This window comes from Carcharodon carcharias, chromosome 30 (genome assembly GCF_017639515.1).
Source record: "Carcharodon carcharias isolate sCarCar2 chromosome 30, sCarCar2.pri, whole genome shotgun sequence".
In the NCBI taxonomy this organism is placed as follows: Eukaryota; Metazoa; Chordata; class Chondrichthyes; order Lamniformes; family Lamnidae; genus Carcharodon; species Carcharodon carcharias.
Window position 1 is genome coordinate 26,113,166 of NC_054496.1, and position 24,202 is coordinate 26,137,367.

A 24,202-nucleotide genomic window follows, 5' to 3' on the forward strand; every position below is an offset into this window, starting at 1 on the left:
TCAAAGGTCATCAACCAGAAGCAACACTGTTTCTCAATCCACGAATGCTACCAGACTTACAGAGTATCATACTCCCAGGTTTTATTGTGAAATGGAATTCACACCCCTCGGGCTGCCGTGTTAGGGTCTGAACATTCAGCTGCTGGAGCCATAGTCCAGGGTCTCCAGTTACTGAGGCCAGAACAGAACCACAACCACCATTCTGACATGTAGGGAGGATGTGTAAGAGGAAGAGGGAACCTCAACGCTCCTTAGGGTTAGGGAGATCAAGGTTGAAGTTTAAAACTTTCATCATAAACATAATATTTTGAAGGGTGGTGGGGGGGGGGGGATGAGGTTTAGAAATTGTGCTTTCTAATATCACCACCACCATCTCAAGGGCAATTAGAGATGGGCAATAAATGCTGGCCTAGCCAGTGACGCCCACATCCCGTGAACGAATATTTCAGTGGAGGAACCCCACACCCACTCATCACCAGCAATGGCTAAACCAGGAGTGGACACTGCAGTCTGTATATGGGATGTGCTCCCCGTGTATGTGAACATGCAAGACACCAGCTAGGTATCATCAACTAGCAGCAGTGACTGGCAGTGTTTGCTAATGGTGGTTGTGGTTCTGTTCTGGCCTCAGTAACTTGAGACCCTGGACTACGGCTCCAGCAGCTGAATGTTCAGACCCTAACACGGCAGCCCGAGGGGTGTGAATTCCATTTCACAATAAAACCTGGGAGTATGATACTCAGTAAGTCTGGTAGCATTTGTGGATTGAGAAACAGTGTTGCTTCTGGTTGATGACCTTTGATCAGAACCTGACCTCTAACCCTGTTTCTGTCTCTCCACAGATGCTGTCCGACCTGCTGAGTATTTGAAGCGTTTTTATTTCAGATTTCCCGTATTTGGCAGGTCACAGGAGAAGAGATCAAGAAGCTGTTGGATTGTGGTTAAAAACTCAACTGCTTCACTAATGACCTTTTACGGGAGGGAGGTCCTTGCCCAGTCTGGTCTACCTGTGACCCAGAGGCTCACCTAAGGTGGATGCCTCCTAGATTCCCTCTGAAATGGTCTAACAAGACACTCAATTGGAGACTCGGGAGGTTCTGAGGTCGAGAAAGGTGCTATCTAAATGCAAACATTTCTCTCTTTGCCCCGTGTTTTCCAGGCATCGCAGACACTTGCTGGGAGGAACAATACATGAACTGCCCGACTGGTCAGCTCCTCTTCCTGTGGCACCCCTATCGGCAACACCTCCTTCTCAGCTTCCACACCACAGATGACCATCACATCTGGAGCACACTTTTTGCTGATGGAATTCGACACCTAAACACTGGTACAAACATCCAAAGGTTTAGCTAGAGCAGAGGAAGCTTCACTCTACATCTAAACTGTGCTGTACCTGCCCTGGGAGTGCTTGACAGGGACAGTGTAGAGGGAGCTTTACTCTGTATCTAACCCTGTGCTGTACCTGTCCTGGGAGTGTTTGATGGGGACAGTGTAGAGGGAGCTTTACTCTGTATCTAACCCCGTGCTGTACCTGTCCTGGGAGTGTTTGATGGGGACAGTGTAGAGGGAGCTTTACTCTGTATCTAACCCTGTGCTGTACCTGCCCTGGGAGTGTTTGATGGGGACAGTGTAGAGGGAGGTTTACTCTGTATCTCACCCCGTGCTGTACCTGTCCTGGGAGTGTTTGATGGGGACAGTGTAGAGGGAGCTTTACTCTGTATCTAACCCTGTGCTGTACCTGTCCTGGGAGTGTTTGATGGGGACAGTGTAGAGGGAGGATTACTCTGTATCTAACCCCGTGCTGTACCAGTCCTGGGAGTGTTTGATGGAGACAGTGCAGAGTGAGCTTTACTCTGTATCTAACCCTGTGCTGTACCTGTCATGGGAGTGTTTGATGGGGACAGTGTAGAGGGAGCTTTACTCTGTATCTAACCCTGTGCTGTACCTGTCCTGGAGTGTTTGATGGGGACAGTGTAGAGGGAGCTTTACTCTGTATCTAACCCCGTGCTGTACCTGTCCTGGGAGTGTTTGATGGGGACAGTGTAGAGGGAGCTTTACTCTGTATCTAACCCCGTGCTGTACCTGCCCTGGGAGTGTTTGATGGGGACAGTGTAGAGGGAGGTTTACTCTGTATCTAACCCCGTGCTGTACCTGCTCTGGGAGTGTTTGATGGGGACAGTGTAGAGGGAACTTTACGCTGTATCTAACCCTGTGCTGTACCTGCTCTGGGAGTGTTTGATGGGGACAGTGCAGAGTGAGCTTTACTCTGTATCTAACCTCGTGCTGTACCTGTCCTGGGTGTGATTGATGGGGACAGTGTAGAGGGAGCTTTACTCTGTATCTAACCCCGTGCTGTACCTGTCCTGTGAGTGTTTGATGGGTACAGTGTAGAGGGAGATTTACTCTGTATCTAACCCCGTGCTGTACCTGTCCTGGGAGTGATTGATGGGGACAGTGTAGAGGAAGCTTTACTCTGTATCTAACCCTGTGCTGTACCTGCCCTGGGAGGGTTTGATGGGGACAGTGTAGAGGAAGCTTTACTCTGTATCTAACCCTGTGCTGTACCTGTCCTGGGAGTGTTTGATGGGGACAGTGCAGAGGTAGCTTTACTCTGTATCTAACCCCGTGCTGTACCTGTCCTGGGAGTGTTTGATGGGGACAGTGTAGAGGGAGCTTTACTCTGTATCTAACCCCGTGCTGTACCTGTCCTGGGAGTGTTTGATGGGGACAGTGTAGAGGGAGCTTTACTCTGTATCTAACACCGTGCTGTACCTGTCCTGGGAGTGTTTGATGGGGACAGTGTAGCGGGAGCTTTACTAAGCGAAGCTGTGAGCAGCTAGGTAGAATATGTAGCCGAGGAAGGAGATATTCATTATGATGATAATTCACACATCTGATGACTGATGATGATGTTTTCCTTACAGTGCTGTTTAGAAGGGATTCTTTTGAAGTCCGAGCATTCCTGGAGGCTGTGCGAGCGTACAGGCAGCAGAGGGGACAATATGGAATCTGTGACTTGTATTTGGGATCGGAGACTGAGGTAACTTTTATTGATCACCTTGCAACAGTTTGCTTCTGTGACTGCTGTGAAATGAAGTTTTGCATTGATATAGCAACTTTCACAACCCCAGGGTGTCCCAAAGTGCTTTTCAGCCAATTTAGTGCTTTTGAGGTGTTGTAATATATGAAACGCAGCAGCCAATTTGTACACAGTAAGATCCCACAAATAGCAATGTGATAAACATGCATTTTATAGCGACGTTGGTTGAGGGAGAAGCAGTAGGCAAGGCACTGGCGGGGGAGAGGTGGGACTGCTGGGTGTGTTGGGAGGTTTTTGGTTACAAAACAGTGTCTCTTAAAGAAGCCTTCTAAAGAAGAAAGTTAACAGCAAGTCTTTATTAATAGCTTGTAATGATATACATATATACAGTAAAGGGTACAGGCAAGGAGCTATCTCCATATTTAGGCCTTTACACGTCTCTGCTCAACACCACACTGACCCTAGATCCAGGTCATGTGCCTCCTTACATCACTGTTTGGGCAGTACTGTGCTCAGTCCCACATTAACCCTGTATGTACAAGACCCTTATACTGTAAGGGGGTAGGGGGGAACTCCATCCTCCTATTCAAAAAGTGCCAAGGGATCTTCTGCATCCAGCTGAGGGGGCAGGTAAGGCTTCAGCCTAAGGTTCCATGTGAAAGGCAGCACTTCTGACAGTGCAGTGCTGCCTCAGCTCTGCATTGCAGTGCCAGCCCTGATTATGTTCTGGGGTCTGCGGAGCGAGAGTCGAATCCACACTCTGCTGACTCAGAGGTGAGTGCTATCCACGGATCCATGCCTAACACCAAAAGCAGAAACTCCCCGACCAGTCCGCCTTTTCACGTACCTGACCCGCAGAGGAACTATCTGTCCAGCGGTGCGGTGGTTCCTGCCCAATTAGTCAAACCCGTTGAAAATCGCAAAGAGTTTTCATGGGATGAATATGGAGACACTGGCAGGAAGGTTGGTAACCGGAGGACACAGGTTTAAGGTAATTGGCAAGAGGTGAGAAAAGAGTTTTTTCATTATGCAAGCAAGGTATGATAGTCTGTCACGTGTTGCCTGAAAGGGTGGTGGAAGTCGATTCATTAATAACTTTCAAAAAGGAATTGTTGAAATATGTGAAGGGGAGAGGTTTGCAGAGTTATAGGGAAAGAACAAGGGCAGGGGGACAAATGGAAAGCTCTTTCAAAGAGCTGAAAGAGGTGTGATGGGTCAAATGGCCTCCTTCTGTGCTGCAAAGTTCTACCTCAACTGACCCTCCTGCCACTCATACCAGCAGTGGTATTGTCACTGGACTAGTATTCCAGAGACCCAGGACAGTGTTCTGAGGACCTGGGTTCAAATCCCATTGGGGCAGATGGTGCAATTTGAATTCAGTGGAAAAATCTGGAATTAAAAGTTTACTGATGACCGTGAGACCATTGTCGATTGTCGTCAAAACCCATCTGGTTCGCTAATGCTCTTTAGTGAAGGAAATCTGCCGTCTTTACCTGGTCTGGCCTGTGTGCTAACTGTCCTCTGAAATGGCCTAGCAAGCCACTCAGTTCTCAGGGGGCAATTAGGGACAGGCAATAAATGCTGGACTAGCCAGCAATGCCCCTATCCCATGAATGAAAAAAATATATAACCTATGGGCAGCACTCCCTCACCTCAGTCAGAAGGCTCAAGCCCAACTCCAGAGATTTGAGCACAAAGTCTCGGCCATCCCTCCATCGCAGCACTGATGACACTTGAAACCGAGGCCTCTTTAAGCTGGATGTGAATGGTCCGCTTGGTGCGACCGGAAGGTGGTCCGGGGAGTTCTCACCAAGTTGTAAACGCTAAAAGGACACTTTCCATTATCTCACTGTGTTGGGTGAAATCTTGCTGAGCACAAATTGGTTGCCGTGGTTCCCATACACAGCCTCTCCACTGAATATCAGCGAGTTCACAGAGCTTGATCAGAACAGGTAGACTATGGTTAATGTGGAGTGCGATGCACTGCAACACGGAGCAGCACTAAACAAATAAACAGGGCAACATAAAGGTGGGAAAATGTGAACTTTTCCACTCTAGAGAAGCAGTATATTATTTAGATTGAAAGAGATTGCAGAGCTCTGCAGCACAGGGGGTGTCCTGGTACGTGATTCAGGAAATTTTAATATGCAGGTACACAGCCAGGGATTAGGAAGGCAGATGGAATGCTGTGGTTTTTTGCAAGGGGAATGGAACATAAAAGTAGGGAAGTTTTGCTACAGCTGTACAGAGTATTGGTGAGACCACATCTAGAGCACCGTGTACAGTGTTGCTCTTCTTATTTAGGAAAGGATATAAATGTGTTTCTCACGTGTCGGTGCAGACTCGATGGGCCAAAGGGCCTCTTCTGCACTGTGTGACTCTGTGATTCTGCGGTAGAAGCAGTTCAGAGAAGGTTCACTTGAATGGGATAACTGGGATGGGGGAGGTTATTTTATGAGGAAAGGTTGGGTCAGGCTGGGCCTGTATCCATTGGAGCCTATAAGAATGAGGGGTGATCTTATTGAAACGTATAAGATCCTGAGGGGACTCGACAAGGTGGATGCTGAAAGGACATTTTTTTTTCCCTTGTGGGAGAGACTAGCACTAGGGCAGGGTTCTGAGTGTGGCCTACAAGACATTTGTTGACCACGCCTTGTTGCCAGGTTACGCTGGTTTCTGTCCGTGTAGTTTTTTTCCCTACCGGTATTGCTAAAGTGATACACATGCAAAGCAAGAGCACGTTGAAGTGAGTCACATGCTGATTGCACACAACATTGACTGCTAGAGCCACGCAGTCCCTCTGTGGCCAATCAAAAACACCGCTATAGTCCAATCGGCACGCCCCGCAAATTCTTAACAATGGTTATATATATGGTTAGCGCACATGCCCGATTTCAATCCTGCGGTCCACTGGGATGAAGGAGAGCCACTCATGCGGCCACTCACTCGCCTAGGTAGCCCATCACTGAACTAGGGGGACACAGTTTAAAAATAAAGGGGTCTCCCATTTAAGATGGAGGTGAGGAGATTTTTTTTTCTCTCAGACAGTCGTGAATCTTTGGAACTCTCTTCACCAGAGAGCGGTGGAGGCCGGGTCAATGGATATTTCTGAGGCAGAGGTAGACAAGCTGTTGATTAACAAGGGAGTCGAAGGTTATTGGGGGATGGTCAGAATATGGAGCTAGATCAGCCAGGCTCTTATTGAATGCTGGAGCAGGCTCGAGGGGTCACATGGTCTATTCCTGCTCCCAATTCGCATGTTTGTATAAGGTCGTATGATTATGATAAGTATTTTGTTGCTATGCTGACCTGAGAATTTCACTGCCTGGGAGACATCTTATACAAAGTTCTGGTACTTGATAATGGATCTGCACCATTTGTAGAAACTCCTGGCGTTTATCACACCGCATTGGGGTGACCTCAAAATAGGGGGGTTTCCCAATTAGGACGGAGATGAGGAGACATTTCTTCCCTCAGGGGGTCGCTAATCTGTGGGTCTAGCTACACCACATGGACTGCAGCGGTTCAAGAAGGTAGCTCACCACCACCACCTTCTCAAGGGCAATTAGGGATGGGCAACAAATGCTGACTCAGCCAGCGAAGCTCACACCTCCATGAGAGAATTTTTTAAAGCTTTGGAATTCTCTACCCCCAACAGCAGTAGAGGCTGGGTCATTGAATATATTCAAGGCCGAGTTAGAAGGATTTTTGATCTACAAGAGAGTCAAGGTTTTTTGGGGGAGTCAGGAGGGTGGGGGTGAGGGGGAGAGGGGTGGGCAGTGGCAGAAAAGTGGAGTTAAGGCCACAATCAGGTATTGAATGGTAGAACAGGCTTGGGGGGGGGTGGGGATGCTAAATGGTTCTATTCCTGCTCCTACTTCTTCTGTTCTTTGGCTGGGGATGAGTGTTCTTGACTGAATTAAAAGGAAAATAGTAACAGCAGCAGGCCCTTCAGTCCCTCAACACTGTTCTGTCATTCAAGTAGATAATGGCTGATCTGTATCTTAACTCCAACCATTCACCATCCTTCCAAGTCTCGAATACCCCTGATTAACAAAAATCAGTTCTGATGTTTAAGTGTTGGATTTGGTCTGCACTCGGTGAGAGGCTGAGTAAATTGGGTTTGGTATTCTCTGGGGTTTAGAAGAATGAGAGGTGATCTTATGGAAACATACAAGATTCTGAAGGGGCTTGAAAGGGTGGACGCTGAGAGATTGTTTCCGCTGGTCGGAGAATCTAAAGCACAGGGGCACAGTTTCAGGATAAGGGGCCAATTATTTAGGGCTGAGATGAGGAGAAATTACTTCACTCAAAGGGTTGAGAATCTTTGGAGTTCTCTACCCCAGAGGGTTGTGGATGCTCCATTGTTGAATACATTTAAGGCTGGGATAGACAGATTTTTGGTCTCTCAGGGAAATAAGGGATATGGAGAGTGGGTCGGAAAATGGAATTGAAACCCATGATCAGCCCAGGTTGCCTACCACTGAACTAGGGGACACAGTTTAGAAATAAGGGGTCTCCCATTTAAGATGGTATTAAGATGATCGTATTGAAAGGCGGGGCAGGCTCAACAGGCCGTGTGGTCTACTCCCTCTCCTATTTCTTGCATTCACTACAGACAGCTCTAGTAAGGAGAGATCAGAGAACTGGTTATGAATACTTGGTTGGTGTCCTCTAAGTATATTTGTGCCCAATGAGTGGGGCCCCCATTGTAAAGGGAGGAGAGGAGCTCTATAACCTTCATTGCAGCCCATCTCAGAGAAGGTCCTCTGAAAACACAAACTGTGGGGAAGGCAACAGGAAAGCTGTTCTTTCCCAGTAAATGGCTCAAGAATCTTATGTGTGAGACTGGAATTCAGACCTACTGTATGGGGCAGGACACAGCAGACAGACAGATTCAGGAACTTCACAATCAACCTGTCTTCAAATCAAATCATTCGCCAGAAATCAATGCAATGAAGCAAAGAGTACACTGACCCAAAGCAGCCCTCATTCCATTGTCAATAATTTGATTTTTGATGTCTTCCCAGATCTTGAGTAACCTGGTTATGGAAGACTTGTGTCCTGTGTTAGAGTCTCAGCTCATCCCTCAAATCAGGGGACCAGAGGCCAAACGGAAACAGACCTGGCTGAAAGTGAGTACCACACGGGCAGGTCAAAATAGAAACTCCTCACAGTTTTCATCTCTCCATGCCCCTTATCATTTCTGTCTCTCTGCGTCCCTGTGCCTCTCTGTGTCCTTGTCTCTCTCTCTGTATCCCTGTGTCTCTCTCTCTCTGTGTCTCTCTCTGTATCCCTGCGTCTCTCTCTGTGTCTCTGTGTCCCTGTGTCTCTCTGTGTCCCTGTGTCTCTGTGCCCCCTTTGTGTCTCTTTCTGCGTCCCTGTGTCTCTATCTGTGTCTCTCTCTGCGTGTCTCTCTCTCTGTGTCCCTGTATCTCTCAGTTTTCTCTGTGTCTCTCTCTGTGTCCCTGTGCCTCTCTGTGTCCTTGTCTCTCTCTCTGTGTCCCTGTGTCTCTGTGTCCCCTTTGTGTCTCTCTCTGCATCCCTGTGTCTCTATCTGTGTCTCTCTCTCTGTCTCTCTCTCTCTCTCTCTGTGTCTCTCTCTGTGTCCCTGAGTTTCTCTGTGTCCCTGTGTCTCTCTCTGTGTCTCTCTCTGTGTCCCTGAGTTTCTCTGTGTCCCTGTGTCTCTCTCTCTGTGTCTCTCCGTGTCCCTGTGTCTCTGTGTCCCCCTTTGTGTCTCTCTCTGCGTCCCTGTCTCTATCTGTGTCTCTCTCTCTCTGTGTCTCTCTCTGTGTCCCTGTGTCTCTGTGTCCCCCTTTGTGTCTCTCTCTGCGTCCCTGTGTCTCTATCTGTGTCTCTCTCTCTGTGTCTCTCTCTGTGTCCCTGAGTCTCTGTGTCCCCCTTTGTGTCTCTCTCTGCATCCCTGTGTCTCTCTCTGTGTCTGTGTCCCTCTTTGTCTCTTTGTGTCCCTGTGTCTCTCTCTCTGTGTCTCTCCCTGTAGCCCTGTGTCTCCCTGCACCCTGTGTCTCAGCAGTATCTCTCTCTGCGTCTCTCTCCCTGTGTCCCTGAGTCTCTCTCTCTCTCTATGTCTCTCTCCGTGTGTCCCTCTCCATGGCCCTGTGTCTCCCTGCGGTCCTGTGTGCCTTTCTGAGTCTGTGTCTCTGAGTTTCTCTGTGTCTCTCCGTATCCCTGAACCTCCCTTTGCTTGTATGTCCTTCCGACTCTATCTGCCTGCCTCCCTGTCCCTTTTCAGTCTCCTGTGCCCCTGCCTTTGTGCTGATTTTGTTGCCAGACACCCCCCACATCCCCCCCCCCCCCACCTTCTCTCTCTCTGTCTCCATACTTTTCTCCACACGCTCGGTCTCCAAACTCTCAAACCCTGCAGCCCTCCCTTGTCTCTCCCATAAATTATTGCCTCTCCATCACCTTGTGTGTTTTACACTCTGCCCTTCTTCCTGTGTGCTCTCTCTCTCTCCCTGCTCCTTGCCTCTCTCCCTGGCTCAGTGTATCCCTCCTGCTCTCTGTGTGTATCTCTCTCCATCCCTGTGCCCCTCACCACCCACCCCCCCCCCTTCTTTCTCCCACTTTCAGTGCCTCTCCCTTGTTCTGCTTGCCTGTTGTTGTAAAACTCATTGATTTGCGGTTCAGACATTGGCATAAAATTCCTAGACTTAGCTTCCATTGTCTGCTCTTGATATTTCCTGTGATGTCTTGTGTAGCTACAGTATTTCGCCATGTGTTACGTATATTTTCCCAAAAGACTGAAGGAGCTGGAGTTCTGCTACATTCCACACAGCTCACACAATTTCCTCTTCTCTTTCTTGAGTGGATCATATTTCAGATTTCTCTTTTTGCCTTTGTCTCTCGGCTGAACATTACCGAACTCTCCCTTAACCCCTCAGCTCTTTAATCCTCCAGTTTATGATTTGGGCTGCTGTATGTGCAGTAGTGCAGGGTGGTGGGAACTGGAATATGAGCTGCTCAGGCCAAACAAAAAAAAACTACCTCAATAGGTCTATTTTTTCGAATAGGCGTCCTAAATAAGTTTCAAGCAGAGACATTTCTTACTTCCATCCATCTGATAATTAAAATAAAGCAGAAGATGATAGTCTGAAGGCAAAATACCGTGGATGCTGGAATTCTGAAACAAAAACAGAAAATGCTGCAAAAGCTCAGCAGGTCAGACAGCATCTGTGGAGAGAGAAAGACAGAGTTAACGTTTCGAGTCTGTATGACTCTTCATCAGAGCTAAAGGGAAGAAGAAACATGTTGAAATATATACTGTTTAAGGGGGCAGAACTGGTGAAGCTGGATAGAAGGCCAGCGATAAGCGGAGGCAAAGGAGATATTGCGAAAGATGTCATAAACAAAAGGTCAAAGGCTTCCTCCAAATAAAAGGTGTGGCTATGGGTACCCGCATGGGCCCCAGCTATGCCTGTCTCTTTATGGAGTATGTGGAACATTCCTTGTTCCAGTCCTACTCCGGCTCCCTCCCACAACTCTTTTTCCAGTACATCGATGATTACTTTGGTGCTGCTTCATGCTCTTCTCCGGACCTGGAAAAGTTTATTAATTTTGCTTCCAATTTCCACCCCTCCATCATTTTCACATGGTCCCTCTCCAACACTTCCTGTCCCTTCCTTGAACTCTCTGTCTCCATTTCTGGTGACAGACTGTCCAGCAATATTCACTACAAGCCCACCGACTCCCACAGCTACCTCGACTATAGCTCCTCACACCCCGCTTCCTGTAAGGACTCCATCCCATTCTCTCAGTTGCTTCACCTCTGTCGCATCTGTTCCAATGATGCCACTTTCAAAAACAGTTCCTCTGACATGTCCTCCTTCTTCCTTAACCGAGGTTTCCCACCCACGGTGTTTGACAGGGCCCTCAACTGTGTCTGACCCATCTTCCGCGCCTCTGCCCTCACACCTACCTCTCCCTCCCAGAACCATGACAGGGTCCCCCTTGTCCTCACTTATCACCCCACCAGCCTCCGCATTCAAAGGATCATCCTCCGTCATTTCCGCCACCACCAAACACACCTTCCCTTCACCCACCCCCGTCGGCTTTCTATGCAATCGCAGAAGGTGCAACACCTGCGCCTTTTACTTCCCCCCTCCTCATTGTCCAAGGGCCCAAACTCTCCTTTCAAGTGAAGCAGCATTTCACTTGCACTTACTTCAACTTAGTCTACTGCATTCACTGCTCCCAATGCGGTTTCCTCTACATCGGAGAGACCAAACGCAGACTGGGTGACCACTTTGTGGAACACCTTCGGTCAGTCCACAAGCATGACCCAGACCTCCCTGTCGCTTGCCATTTCAACACCCCACCCTGCTCTCATACCCACATGTCCATCCTTGGCCTGCTGCATTGTTCCAGTGAAGCTCAACGCAAACTGGAGGAACAGCACCTCATCTTCCGACTGGCACTTTACAGCCTTCTGGACTGAATATTGAGTTCAACAACTTCACATCATGAACTCTCTCCTCCATCCCCAGCCTTTTTGACCCCCCTCCCTTTTTTCTTATTCAATTTTATTTTTTAATTTTTATTTATTTATTTATTTCCCCTCCGCTTATTTTTATTATTATTATTTTTAAATTTATTTCCATTTTATTCATTGTTTTATCCCCAGCTTTTAGCCTTTTTGATCTTTTTTCCCCCACACCATTCCCTCCCCCCACCCCAACCCCACTAGGGCCACCTGTCACTTTCCAGAGTGCTTACCCTGGTCCATTATCACATTCTGCTTTCTGCTCTTAATGTCACCATCAGCACCTTCTTTAGCCAGAGCCACCACTACTAACAACCCTTTGACCTTTTGTTTATGACAGCTTTTGCAATCTCTCCTTTGCCTCCACCTATCACTGGCCCTCTATCCAGCTCCACCTGTCCCACCCCCATTAAACAATATAAATTTCATCACATTTCCATTTCCCTTTAGCTCTGAAGAAGAGTCATACGGACTCGAAACGTTAACTCTGTTTCTCTCTCCACAGAGGCTGTCAGACCCGCTGAGTTTTCCCAGCATTTTGTGTAGAAGATAATAGTTGTTTGGTAGTACAGAACTTGAGTATTGCCCAAAAAAAGAGACATGTCTAAATTTTTCATTCTGCACTCATCAGGACACTTGCAAGGATATCAATATAAGGGGGAAAACAATAACTCTCAGCTCTCTCTTCACATATAGCATAAATTGCTGTCCCCCACCCCATATTAGTATTCTTGCGAGTGTCCTGATGAGTGGAAGATGAAAAACCTCAACATGTCTCTTTTTTCAACAATATAACTGGTCTTGTCGGACACTCTGAAGCACAAAGTTCTTTGCTTGATATATGTCACCAGTTTATGAATAACTTTGCTGTGATTCATTGAAGTATCCCATTCACTGAAGTAAACATTCTGAAGCACAGTGTTTACTTTCTTACGATCTTATGACAAATCTAATTAACTGGTTTTTACCGGTCTAGTTAGGGAACCGAACATTTTGGGTGATCTCAGGCATGTTCTATAGCATCTTTCGTAATCTTGGGATGCCCCAAAGAGTTTTCAGCCAATGAAATGCTTTCGATTTGTAGTCACTGTGGTAATGTAGTCACTGTGGTAATGTAGGAAACACAGCAGCCAATTTGCACACAACAAGCTCCCACAAACAGCAATGTGATAATGGCCAGATCATCTGTTTTAGTGATGGTTGACAGATAAATATTGGCCTGGACATTAGGGACTCTTCTGTTTTTCTCCAAATAGTGACCAGTAAAAACCAGTTAATTAGATTTGTCATAAGATCGTAAGAAATGAAAAATTATGCTTCAGAATGTTTACTTCAGTGAATGGGATACCTCAGTGAATCACAGCAAAGTTATTCATAAACTAGTGACATTTATCAAGCAAAGAACTTTGTGCTTTAGAGTGTCCGACAAGATTAATTATATTGTTGACAAAAGAGACATGTTGAAGTTTTTCATCTTCCACTCATCAGGACACTCGCAAGAATACTAATATAAGGGGGTGGGGGACAGCAATTTATGCTATATGTGAAGAGAGAGCTGAGAGTTATTGTTTTCCCCCTTATACTGATATCCTTGCGAGTGTCCTGATGAGTGCAGAACGAAAGTCTTTATGTCCACCTGAAAGGGCAGGCTGCACATCTGACAGTAATACGAGAGCGAAACACTGCAGTATTCGGGGAGACGGTGGAGTAGAAGTAACGCCACTGGAGGCCCAGGCTAATGCTCTGGGGATACGAGTTCAAATCCCATCACGATGTCTGGTGGAACTTAAATTCCAGTCAGCAACCAATCTGGAATTGAAAGTTAGCCTCAGCAATAGCGACCATGAATTGTTGTTAAACACCCAACTGGTTCATTAATGTTCTTTAGGGAAGGAAATCTGCCGTCCTTATCCGGTCTGGCCTACATGTGACTCCAGACCCACAGTGTGGTTGACTCTTAACTGCCCTCTGAAATGGCCTAGCAAGCTGCTCAGTTCAGGGCAATACCCGAATGTTGCCTTCCAGCTGTGGCTGTGACGCTCACATCCCACGAAAGAGTAAGTTTTTAAAAAGATGCCGTAAATCTGAAACAAAAGCAAACAAAACGAATGCTGGAAAATACCCAGCAAGATGGGCAGCGTCTGTGGTGAGAGGAATTATTGTTTCCAGTCAATGATCTTTCATCAGATTCATCAATTCTCTTCTCTCACCCCAGATGCTGCCTTGCCTACTGAGTGCTTTCAGCGCTTTCTGTTTTTATTTCACCTCTGACAGTGCAGCACCCCCTCAGTACTGCAGTGAAGTGTCAGGCTAGATTTTGCAGTCAAGTCTCCGGAGCAGGAATTCAGCCGTCTGACTTGGGAATGCGAGTGCTGCTCACTGAGCTGTGGCTGAGAGACTAGGTGGAGGAACTCAAGAGGAAAGTTTTGGCAACTGGGTACCTGGCATTTTCAACCAGCTTAGTCAAAATAAGTGGCTGGCATATGACCCGAGCAAAAAGTGGAATGATAAGGTAGGGGACCAAGAGAGAACGTGGCTAGGAGTTGGACAGGTCGTCGCAGAGAGAACTGGTGATGGCTTAAGATCGAGAATTGTGAGAAGAGATCCAAGAAGACATGATTGGAAGTCAGCAAGTCACACCAGCCGCCAAACTGTGACTCACATAGATGTTACTGAGCACTGTCCTGCAATAATTATAGACAAGCTGTTAGATCAGCGGTCAGGATAGAAGAGTCTGTGAGAGCACAGAATGGTTACAGCACAGACAGAGGCCATTCGGCCCTTCATGTCTGCACTGGCTCTCCGAATGAGCAATTAACCGAGTGCCATACCCTCATCTTCTTCCCACAGGACCTGTGCATTTTTCCTTTTCCCTCTTGAAAGCCTCATTTGAACCTGCCTCCACTGCACTCTCGGGCAGCACATTCCAGACCCTGACCACTCACTGTGAGAAGAAGCCTTTCTTTCATGTCACCATTGCTTCTTTTGCCAGTTAGCTTAAATCTGTGCCTTTCTGTTCCGCACCCTTTCACAAGTGGGAACAGTTTCTCCCTATCTATTCTGTCCAGACCCCTCATGATTTTGGACACCTCTATTAAATCTCCTCCCAGCCTTCTCTTCTCCAAGGAAAACAGCCCCAACTTCTCCAACCAATTTACGTAACTGAGGCCCTTCATCTCTGGAGCCATTCCCGTGAATCTTTTCTGCCCTCTCTCTAATGCCTTCACGTCTTCAAGCGTGGCAGCTAGAACTGGGGACACAATACTCCAGTTGAGGTTGAACCAGTGTTCTATACAAGTTTAACATAGCCTCCTTGCTTTCGTACCCTATGTCCCTATAAATAAAGCCTAGGATGCAGTGTGCCTTGCCCATCTCTCAACCTGTCTGGCCACTTTCAATGACTCACGCACATTTTTTAAAGCATATCTTCGCACATGCTTTTCTCCCCCCTTTGGGGAATAGAGGAGATGCTTGGGGAAGGATTTGAGGCTGATTATCTGACTGTTGAATCGCATCATGAATGCTTCTTCCATGGCCAAGTCCTGGCATGGAACTTGAGCCCAGTCTTCTGGCCTAGAGGTAGGGACACTACCACTGCACCCAAAGACTTCCACACTCATACACAGTTACATCAAGGTCCCTATGCTCCTGTAGCCACTTCAGAATTGTGCCCTTTATTTTATATTGTCACTGCACGTTCTTCCTATCAAAATTAATCACTTCACACTTCTCTTAAATTTCTTCTGCCAACCTATCTATGTCCTTTTGAAGTTCTACACTATTCTCCTCCCTGTTCACAATGCTTCCAGGTTGCGTATCATCTGCAAATTTTGATATTGTGTCCTGTACACAAAGGTCGAGGTCATTAATGTATATCAGGAAGAGCAAGGGTCCTAACACAGACCATCAGGCAACTCCACTATAAAACTCCCTCCAGTCCGAAAAACATCCATTAACCGCTACTCTCTGTTTCCTGATGCATCCTGACCAGATGCTTATTTCCTGACTTCTCCATCAGACATTTTTCACCTGGTCTGACAACATTTATGAACGACTTGCTCTGATTTCAGACTCTAGATCAGTTGTGGACGTCAGGAGTAGTAAGGGCCCCAGAATAAATCCCTGAGACACAGCGCTCTGTACAACTCCACAGCACCGATCTCTCAGGCTTTCCTCCCATTACTTCCCCCCAGCACCAATCTCTGGCACGCTCCACTTGGGACATCTCTCAGCACCAATCCTTGGGACACTCAACTATGTACAATGCTCCAGCCAGACATTGCTCTCCATCTAATATTAATTGGGTTTCTATTCTTTTACCCCCAGTTCTTTACTACTTTCTAAGTTTTGCCTGCAATACCCACTGCCTTAAGCTTGAGTAGCAGGATTTCAGATTGCATACCTAAGGACATTAGACCTAACTAAGGAGGGAGGGGGGTGTTAAAAATGCCTCATAGTGCACAGTGGGACTGCTGAAGGTTGTTTGGTCAGATGAGATGATTGGGAAGGGTTTCCTTGTGATTTATTGCCTCCTCTGGAGTTAGCATAACTAGAACAAGTTCGTACTTAGAAATCAATAGTATTGCTGACTAATAGATTGGGTAAGGGCTTATGAGCCGGTGATTGTTTAATCGCCATTTTGGCTCAGTTGATTTGGCACTCTTGCCTCTGAGTCTCAACATGGCTTCAGCCAACCTTAATTAGGTGCTCAAAGTGAGAGGGTTACTAACTGAGTCAAGCTGAGAAGAGAGTGGTTGAAGTCTGCCTATCCTGTGACACTGCGGATTGCATATGTCCTCCCCCCTCTTCATACTGTCACCCACACTCCTGTTTATTTTACAAAGATACAACATTGACACAAGGAGTTGTCAAGCCTGCCCCATGTACCATGGCACTGAACCATCATGAATATAACTTCTTCCCCCATTCTCCACTGACCACCCCTCTGCCACCACCTCACACCCATGCCTACAGCTAGGTAACCACCTGGAAGAGACAAGAAAAGAAGACAAATCCATTAGGGAAAAAAACACTCTGTAAAATTCCTCTCCTATCCCCTCATGTGATTGAGCCCCTGTAACAAACCCTTGATAAGAAAGCCTTAGATTTATCTTTGCTTCCTTCATGCTGTGTATTTTGAGTTAGACTGTCTGGTTGGGAAGCCTATCATGTACCATTGGGCCTACTTCCATATCCCCACAGTTACCTTAGACAGAGATTTACAACACCTCCTTCCATTTCTCATCAGTCCTGTAAGAACACTACATATTACAGCCATCTCCATCGACAACAGCAAACCCTGCATCTATAGAGCACCTTTTACATAATAAAACATCCCAAGGCGCTTCACAGGTGCATTATAGCACAAAGTATGGCACTGAGCTGCATGAGGAGATATTAAGACAGACGACCTTGGCCAAAGAGGTAGTGTTATGATCCCAGCTGATGTTACAACTGGACAAACCTGATTCCAGGGTGGAACCCGGCTTGATAGATCCTAGCTTTTATTTCTTGCTTAGGTACATGGAGAGTGGCTACTCAACAGAATCACCGGACTCAGATAATGAACTTCTAACAATGAATAAAACAATTATCAAACAAGAAAAGATTAACTATATCATAATAATCCTTCACCCACAGCTATACTTTTACATATGTATACAGATTTGTAAGGATAACACAAGTTACAAAATCTATCTTATACTCTAATGCTCACAGTAAGTACATGGTCCACGTAAACCAGTAGGAGGCCTGTGGTCAGACGCCACACTCTGAAACCAAGAGGCAGATGTCACCCCAAACAGATGCTATGGATCTCTCATCAGCTCCACTGCCCCTCCTCCAACACCCAAGACGCTTGTCACACAGTGAGCCAACCGGTCTCACTGAACTCCGCCCTTCACACGAGCGTTTCCAATCTCCACTCTCAAAGAACTCGCTGTGGAATCTTCTCCCAAAGAACGCTTCCTCTCAGACCTTCCACAAGGATCCACCTCCAGGGTTTCGAATTCTCCTTCCGACGTTCCTGTCCACTGGCTCACCATGTGCATTCAAGCTTTGCCTTCCTCGCGCTCTCTCTAGGATACTCAGCCGTCAACAGAGCACCATTCTTCACATGCTCATCGTAAAGAGTTAGAGACCTTCAGCTGTCTCCTTGGAATTTCCTCTCTGCTCCTTTCTTTCGCTTCCACCGAACAGGACCTCTTCCAGATTCCTGTCCTTGTCCTTTGACTAGACTGTCCTTGTTGGGCCTTTCCTGTTCCACTCCTTGGCCTCGGGACCTTATGGTTCTTCAGTTTCTAGAACCTGCCCCTGCAGTTTCCTCTCCTGTGCAGCCTCCCGGACAGCTGGCTTCAATTTTAGTTTGGGACTTGCTATCTGTCGGTCTGCTGTGCAGCCTCTCTGGAGTCCTGGCTTCAACTGAGCTTTGGGTTTGGGACTTGCTATCTGTCTCTCCCATGCTGCAACTGCTTTCAACTGAGCTGAAATTCCCCATCTATCTGTGTGTGTGAGTGTTTGTGTGTGTGTGTGTGTGGGGGGTGGGGGGGGGGGGCGGTGTTGGGGGTGGGGGGGGGGAGGGGGGAAGGGGGAGGGGCGGGGGGGGGGGGCGATGCTCCCTCCCTGGACCCTGTTGCTAAGCAACAGCACAGATGTTTTTTAACCTTGTTTTAACTTTCCCAAATCACTAACCCCACCCCCACCCGTTCAAAACACAGCTCTCCACTTTTACACCTGCTGTCTCTACTCAAAATGAAACTAGATCCCAGGTTTCACCTTTTTTAACCCACAAATAGAACAAAATATAAATGGAACTTAAGCTTAAAGAAGTACCTTATTCCTAATGTACCCAAATACATGTATAACTTACTCAAACTATCTTTATCTCCTAACCTAGTAGGTTTTTAAAGGGGGAAAGTGAGGTAGAGAAGTCCATCACTGGGATTAACTATATTCCTGAGATTCCAATTGCCTCAAGTTAATTCTGGGAGAGAGACAGATTTTTGGTCCCTGAGGGGATCAAGGGTTAGGGAGAGAGGACAGGAAAGTAGATTTGAGGCAGAAGAATAGCCATCATCATACTGAATGGCAGAGCAGGCTCTAGGGGCTGTATGTTCTACCCCTTCTCCTGTTTCTTATGTACTTATATTCAGTCCTGATGAGTGATCTGATGTCTCTCTCAGCTCCTTACCTACCAGGTGTAGTGAGCATGTCCACGGGCCCACCTCTTGCTTGCCCTGATATGCCTCAAGCTGCGCAGAGCTCTCAGAAGTCACTGAGTCACCACAAGTCAGAAATACTGGTGAAAGATAATCGCAAACCGATCTGGCAATCTCACCTGCACCAGCAGGCAGAGAGAAAGGGCATGACAGCCAAGGATGGTGCCAGTACTGAGAGGATATACCAAGCAGCAAAAGCTGAGCATGCTGGGGATGTTTGCTTTAAATAAGAGAAGGCTGAGGGGTGGGCCAATAGGGTTCTTTAAGGTTACAAAAGGGTTCAACAGGGTGGACATAGAGAAGATGTTTCTGCTTGTGAGTCTCTCAAAACATGGACCCATAAATTTAATATAGTCACTAATAAATGCAAGATAAATTCAAGATAAAATTCTTCACCCAGAGAGTGATTAAAATGTGAACCTATCACAGAGAGTAGTTATGCTGAATAGCACATGTAGAAAGAAAAACTTGCATTTATATAGCACCTGTGACAATCACAGGACATCCCAAGGCACTTTATACCCAAGGTTCAAGGTGAGGGGCAGGAGGTTTAGGGGGGATGTGAGGAAAAACTTTTTTACCCAGAGGGTGGTGGAGGCGGGTTGCCTCACATTCTTTAAAAAGTATCTGAATGAGCACTTGGCACGTCATAACATTCAAGTGGGCCAAGTGCTGGTAAATGGGATTAGGTAGGTATATCAGGTGTTTCTCATGTGTTGGTGCAGACTCGATGGGCCGAAGGGCCTCTTCTGCACTGTGATTCTGTGATGCCCTATGAAGTACTTTTGAAGTGTAGACACTTCTTGTAATGTAGGAAACACGGAAGCGCACAGCAAGATTCCATGGGATAGCGGCTAGGTAATCCTTTGCGACGTTGATTGAGGGACAAGTTGTGGCCAGGACATCAGGGAGATCTCCCATTGCTCTTCTTCGAAATCTTGCCATGGGATTTTTTAATGTCCACCTGAGTGGGAAGATAGGGCCTTGGTTTAACGTTTCATCCAAAAGGTGACACCTCTGACAGTGTTGCATCTGAGCGTCAGCCCAGAGTTTGCACTCAAGTCCAGGAGCTTGAACTCAGGTGAGTCATGGGTGGCACATCAAAGGGGACACCATCTAAAAACATGTCGGAAAAAAGATTAGAAGGATATACTGATGGTTAGAGGAAGTTACTTGAAAATGGAGGCTCGTGTGGAACCTGGACAGCAGCACTGACCAGTTGGGCTAAATGTCCTGTTTTTGTTTCTGGAGAAGGGTCATATGGACTCAAAATGTTAACCCTGTTTCTCTCTCCACAGATGCTGCCAGACCTGCTGAGTTTTTCCAGCATTTTCTGTTTTTGTTTCAGGTTTCCAGCATCCGCAGTATTTTGCTTTTATTTGTATGGCCTGTTTCTGTGCTGTGTAACATGATATAAAAAAGGTATCTGGTGGAATTGGGTGTGTTTTTTTCCCTCTGTAGATGATCAGGGAGATGTATGCAGTGGTGGAAACCCATGTGTCTGAGGGGTTCCAGGCTCTGCTCAGGGAGAATGAAGAGCAAAACCTGCAACTGGAGAAGAGAATTCGCCCAGACTTCAATCAATTCCTCACCTCCAAGAAGCAGCTTCTGGAGAAAATCCAAGGTATGAGGTGCTTGAATCCTCCTGCTATCGTGGGATTGGACAAAGGATTGGGACCAAACAGATCTAAAGCTCAACTGTGATTAACGCCTTGCAAACACTGACCCCTGGTCAGGCCATACCCAGAGTTACACAGACATAGGAAAAGAAGGAGGCCATTCAGCCCCTCGGGCTATTCAATCAGATCATGGCTTGTCTGTACCTCAATTCCATTTGCCCTCCTTTGCTCCATATCCCTTGATACCTTTACCCAACAAAAATCTATTGATCTCAATCTTGAAATTTTAAATTGGCCCACAGTCTTTTGAAGGAGGGGGTTCAACATTTCCACTAACCTGACAGCACTACTTGACATACAGGTTTACCTAGCAGAGGGATGAGTCAAGGTCAACTGTTCCATCCAGCCGGAACCAGCCAGACATGGGCCACCTGTCCGTCCTCCTGCAATGTTCTGGGAAAGGCGAACAAACACAGGAAGATAACAGGAATAAGTCTGTGGATGTCATTATAGAAACATAGAAACTAGGAGCAGGAGTAGGCCATTCGGCCCTTCGAGCCTGCAAGAAGTGTCTCTGTCGTGGGTAATGTTGTAAAGGGAATGACCTTCCAACCTAACCTAAGGGGGAGATGGTGGAGTAATGGGTAATGTCACTGAACTAGTAATGCAGGCACCTGGGCTAATGCTCTGGGGACATGGGTTCCAATCCCACCTTGGCAGCTGGTGGGATTTAAATTCAGTTCTAAAAAATCTGGAATATAAAGTCTGTCTCAGTCATGGCGACCATGGCAGCCATCATTGATTGTTGTAAAAACCCATCTGGTTCGCTAATGCCCCTTAGGGAAGGAAATCTGCCTCCCTTACCCGGTCTGGCCTACACGTGACTCCAGACCCACAGCAATGTGGTTGGCTCTGAAATGGCCTAACAAGCCACTCAGTTCAAGGACAATTAGGGCTGGGCAACAAACACTGGAGGTGCCAGTGATCCCCACATCCCATGAAAGAATGCGTTTTTAAAAATCAGTTACAGGGCTGGCAGTGGGACATGGCTGGTGATGGCACAGGGTGGGGGTGGGGGGGACGGAGATAGAAACATAGAAACTAGGAGCAGGAGGAGGCCATTCGGCCCTTCGAGCCTGCTCCACCATTCATTCTGATCATGGCTGATCATCCAACTCAATCGCCTGCTCCCGCTTTCTGCCCATATCCTTTCACCCCAAATGTTGAACCCCCTCCTTCAAAAGACTGTGGGCCAATTTAAAATTTCAAGATTGAGATCAATAGATTTTTGTTGGGTAAAGGTATCAAGGGATATGGAGCAAAGGAGGGCAAATGGAATTGAGGTACAGACAATGTTTTGGCCTCAACTACTTTCTGTGGTAGTGAATTCCACAGATGGGAGTGGGACGTGGCTGGTGATGGGGGGGTGGCGGTGGTTTGGGTATGGTGATGGCAGTGGGACGTGGCTGGTGATGGGGGGGTGGGTATGGTGATGGCAGTGGGACGTGGCTGGTGATGGGGGGGTGGGTATGGTGATGGCAGTGGGACGTGGCTGGTGATGGGGGGGAGGTGGGGGGGGTGTGGGTATGGTGATGGCAGTGGGAGGGGGACAGAGATGGCAGTGGGATGTGGCTGGTGATGGGGGGGTGGGTATGGTGATGGCAGTGGGATGGTGATGGCAGTGGGACGTGGCTGGTGATGGGGGGGTGGGTATGGTGATGGCAGTGGGATGGTGATGGCAGTGGGACGTGGCTGGTGATGGGGGGGAGGTGGGGGGGGTGTGGGTATGGTGATGGCAGTGGGGGGGGGACAGAGATGGCAGTGGGATGGTGATGGCAGTGGGATGTGGGTATGGTGATGGGGCGGGGGGGGTGGATGTGGGTATGGTGATGGGGGCGGGGGGGGATGTGGGTATGGTGATGGGGCGGGGGGGGGTGGATGTGGGTATGGTGATGGGGCGGGGGGGGGATGTGGGTATGGTGATGGGGCGGGGGGGGGTGGATGTGGGTATGGTGATGGGGCGGGGGGGGGGGGATGTGGGTATGGTGATGGGGGCGGGGGGGGGGGATGTGGGTATGGTGATGGGGCGGGGGGGGGATGTGGGTATGGTGATGGGGGCGGTGGGGGGGATGTGGGTATGGTGATGGGGCGGGGGGGGGGGGATGTGGGTATGGTGATGGGCGGGGGGGGGTATGGTGATGGCAGTGGGACATGGCTGGTGATGGCGGGGGGGGGATGTGGTTATGGTGATGAGGCAGGGGGGTATGGTGATGGCAGTGGGGGGGGACAGAGATGGCAGTGGGACGTGGCTGGTGATGGCGGGGGGGGTGGATGTGGGTATGGTGATGGGGCGGGGGGGGTGGATGTGGGTATGGTGATGGGGCGGGGGGGTATGGTGATGGGGCGGGGGGGTATGGTGATGGCAGTGGGACGTGGCTGGTGATGGCGGGGGGGGTGGATGTGGGTATGGTGATGGGGGGGTGGGTATGGTGATGGGGCGGGGGGGGTGGATGTGGGTATGGTGATGGGGCGGGGGGGGTATGGTAATGGCAGTGGGACATGGCTGGTGATGGCGGGGGGGGATGTGGGTATGGTGATGGGGCGGGGGGGGGGGTGGATGTGGGTATGGTGATGGGGCGGGGGGGTATGGTAATGGCAGTGGGACATGGCTGGTGATGGCGGGGGTGGATGTGGGTATGGTGATGGGGCGGGGGGGGTGGATGTGGGTATGGTGATGGGGCGGGGGGTATGGTGATGGGGCGGGGGGTATGGTGATGGCAGTGGGACGTGGCTAGTGATGGCGGGGGGGGTGGATGTGGGTATGGTGATGGGGCGGGGGGTATGGTGATGGCAGTGGGACATGGCTGGTGTGACTCAGTCCTGACCGGGAATTGTTTTGTTCACAGCTTCGTTAGGTGAACAAATACGTTGTTGCTGCGAGGAACAGGTTCGGCCCCACCTCAGGTTGGCGCTGGATGGAGCGGCCGATCCCATGATCGCCGGCCTCCAGGAAACCCGAAAACTCTTCTCTGAGGAAGTCAGCCGAGTGATCAGTATGGTGAAGAGCGGTGGGCACGGCAGCAGCTCCCTGGCTGAGGTGAAGATCAACAATCCCCCCTTCGTCGCTTCTGCTTGCAGCTGAGAATTTGGGATCTGCCACGCGACCTTTGGGAATGGGAGCACAGTCAATGATGTGGTCACTGGGTCACAGGTCACGGGGTTGCAGGTTAGGAGCTGCTAACCTCCTTGGGTTGCCCTGGAGTCTCCCAGAATGTGAAATTAATCACCCTAGCAAGGCTAGAAGCACAGGAGACCCCTGAGCTGTAAATCTCACCCCCAGCAACAACAGTTCCTTCATTCCATGATGGTACTCTCGTCATCCAGAGAGCTGGACCCCTGTAAGTAAGACAGAAGCAGGACTGTTGGCGGTTGGGGGGTGGTGCGGAGAGAGAGAGAAAGAGGGAGGGGTGAGAGCTGAGGGACTCAGTTGGAAGAGGGTGAACAGGGACTAGAGACACAGGGAGGTGGGGGCTAAGGAGAATGGTTGACTGGTTAATGGGGGGGAAGAGAGTAACAGCACACTTGATGATAGTGGAGAGGGGGACAGGAGACTGAGGGGGTTGAAGATGCAGCTTAGGGGTTAAGAGTGGGACATGGGTGTTGAGAGATTGGGCTTTGGGTCTGTCACTGGCATCCATTCACTGGGTCATAGATCACTGCTGATTCAGGTTAATAACTGGGGTGGTGTGACTGAGGGAGAAACTTTAATCTGAACCTAGTGTGACTATCTTATTGTTAAGGTTTGTGTGGCTGGCTGCGTTTTGTT

General features: G+C 48.4%; 1 protein-coding gene across 3 annotated transcripts in view; it reads left to right on the forward strand.

Moving 5' to 3' along the window:
* Nucleotides 1-24,202, forward strand: part of LOC121271368 (protein Niban 1-like) — a 62,731-nt gene that overhangs the window by 26,833 nt on the left and 11,696 nt on the right. For all 3 annotated transcript variants that reach the window (XM_041177335.1, XM_041177336.1, XM_041177337.1), the window contains exons 5-9: nt 1,160-1,327; nt 2,925-3,040; nt 8,071-8,175; nt 20,219-20,381; nt 23,283-23,473. In XM_041177335.1, the coding sequence (XP_041033269.1) occupies nt 1,160-1,327; nt 2,925-3,040; nt 8,071-8,175; nt 20,219-20,381; nt 23,283-23,473 (743 nt within the window). The remainder of the gene's footprint in view (nt 1-1,159; nt 1,328-2,924; nt 3,041-8,070; nt 8,176-20,218; nt 20,382-23,282; nt 23,474-24,202) is intronic.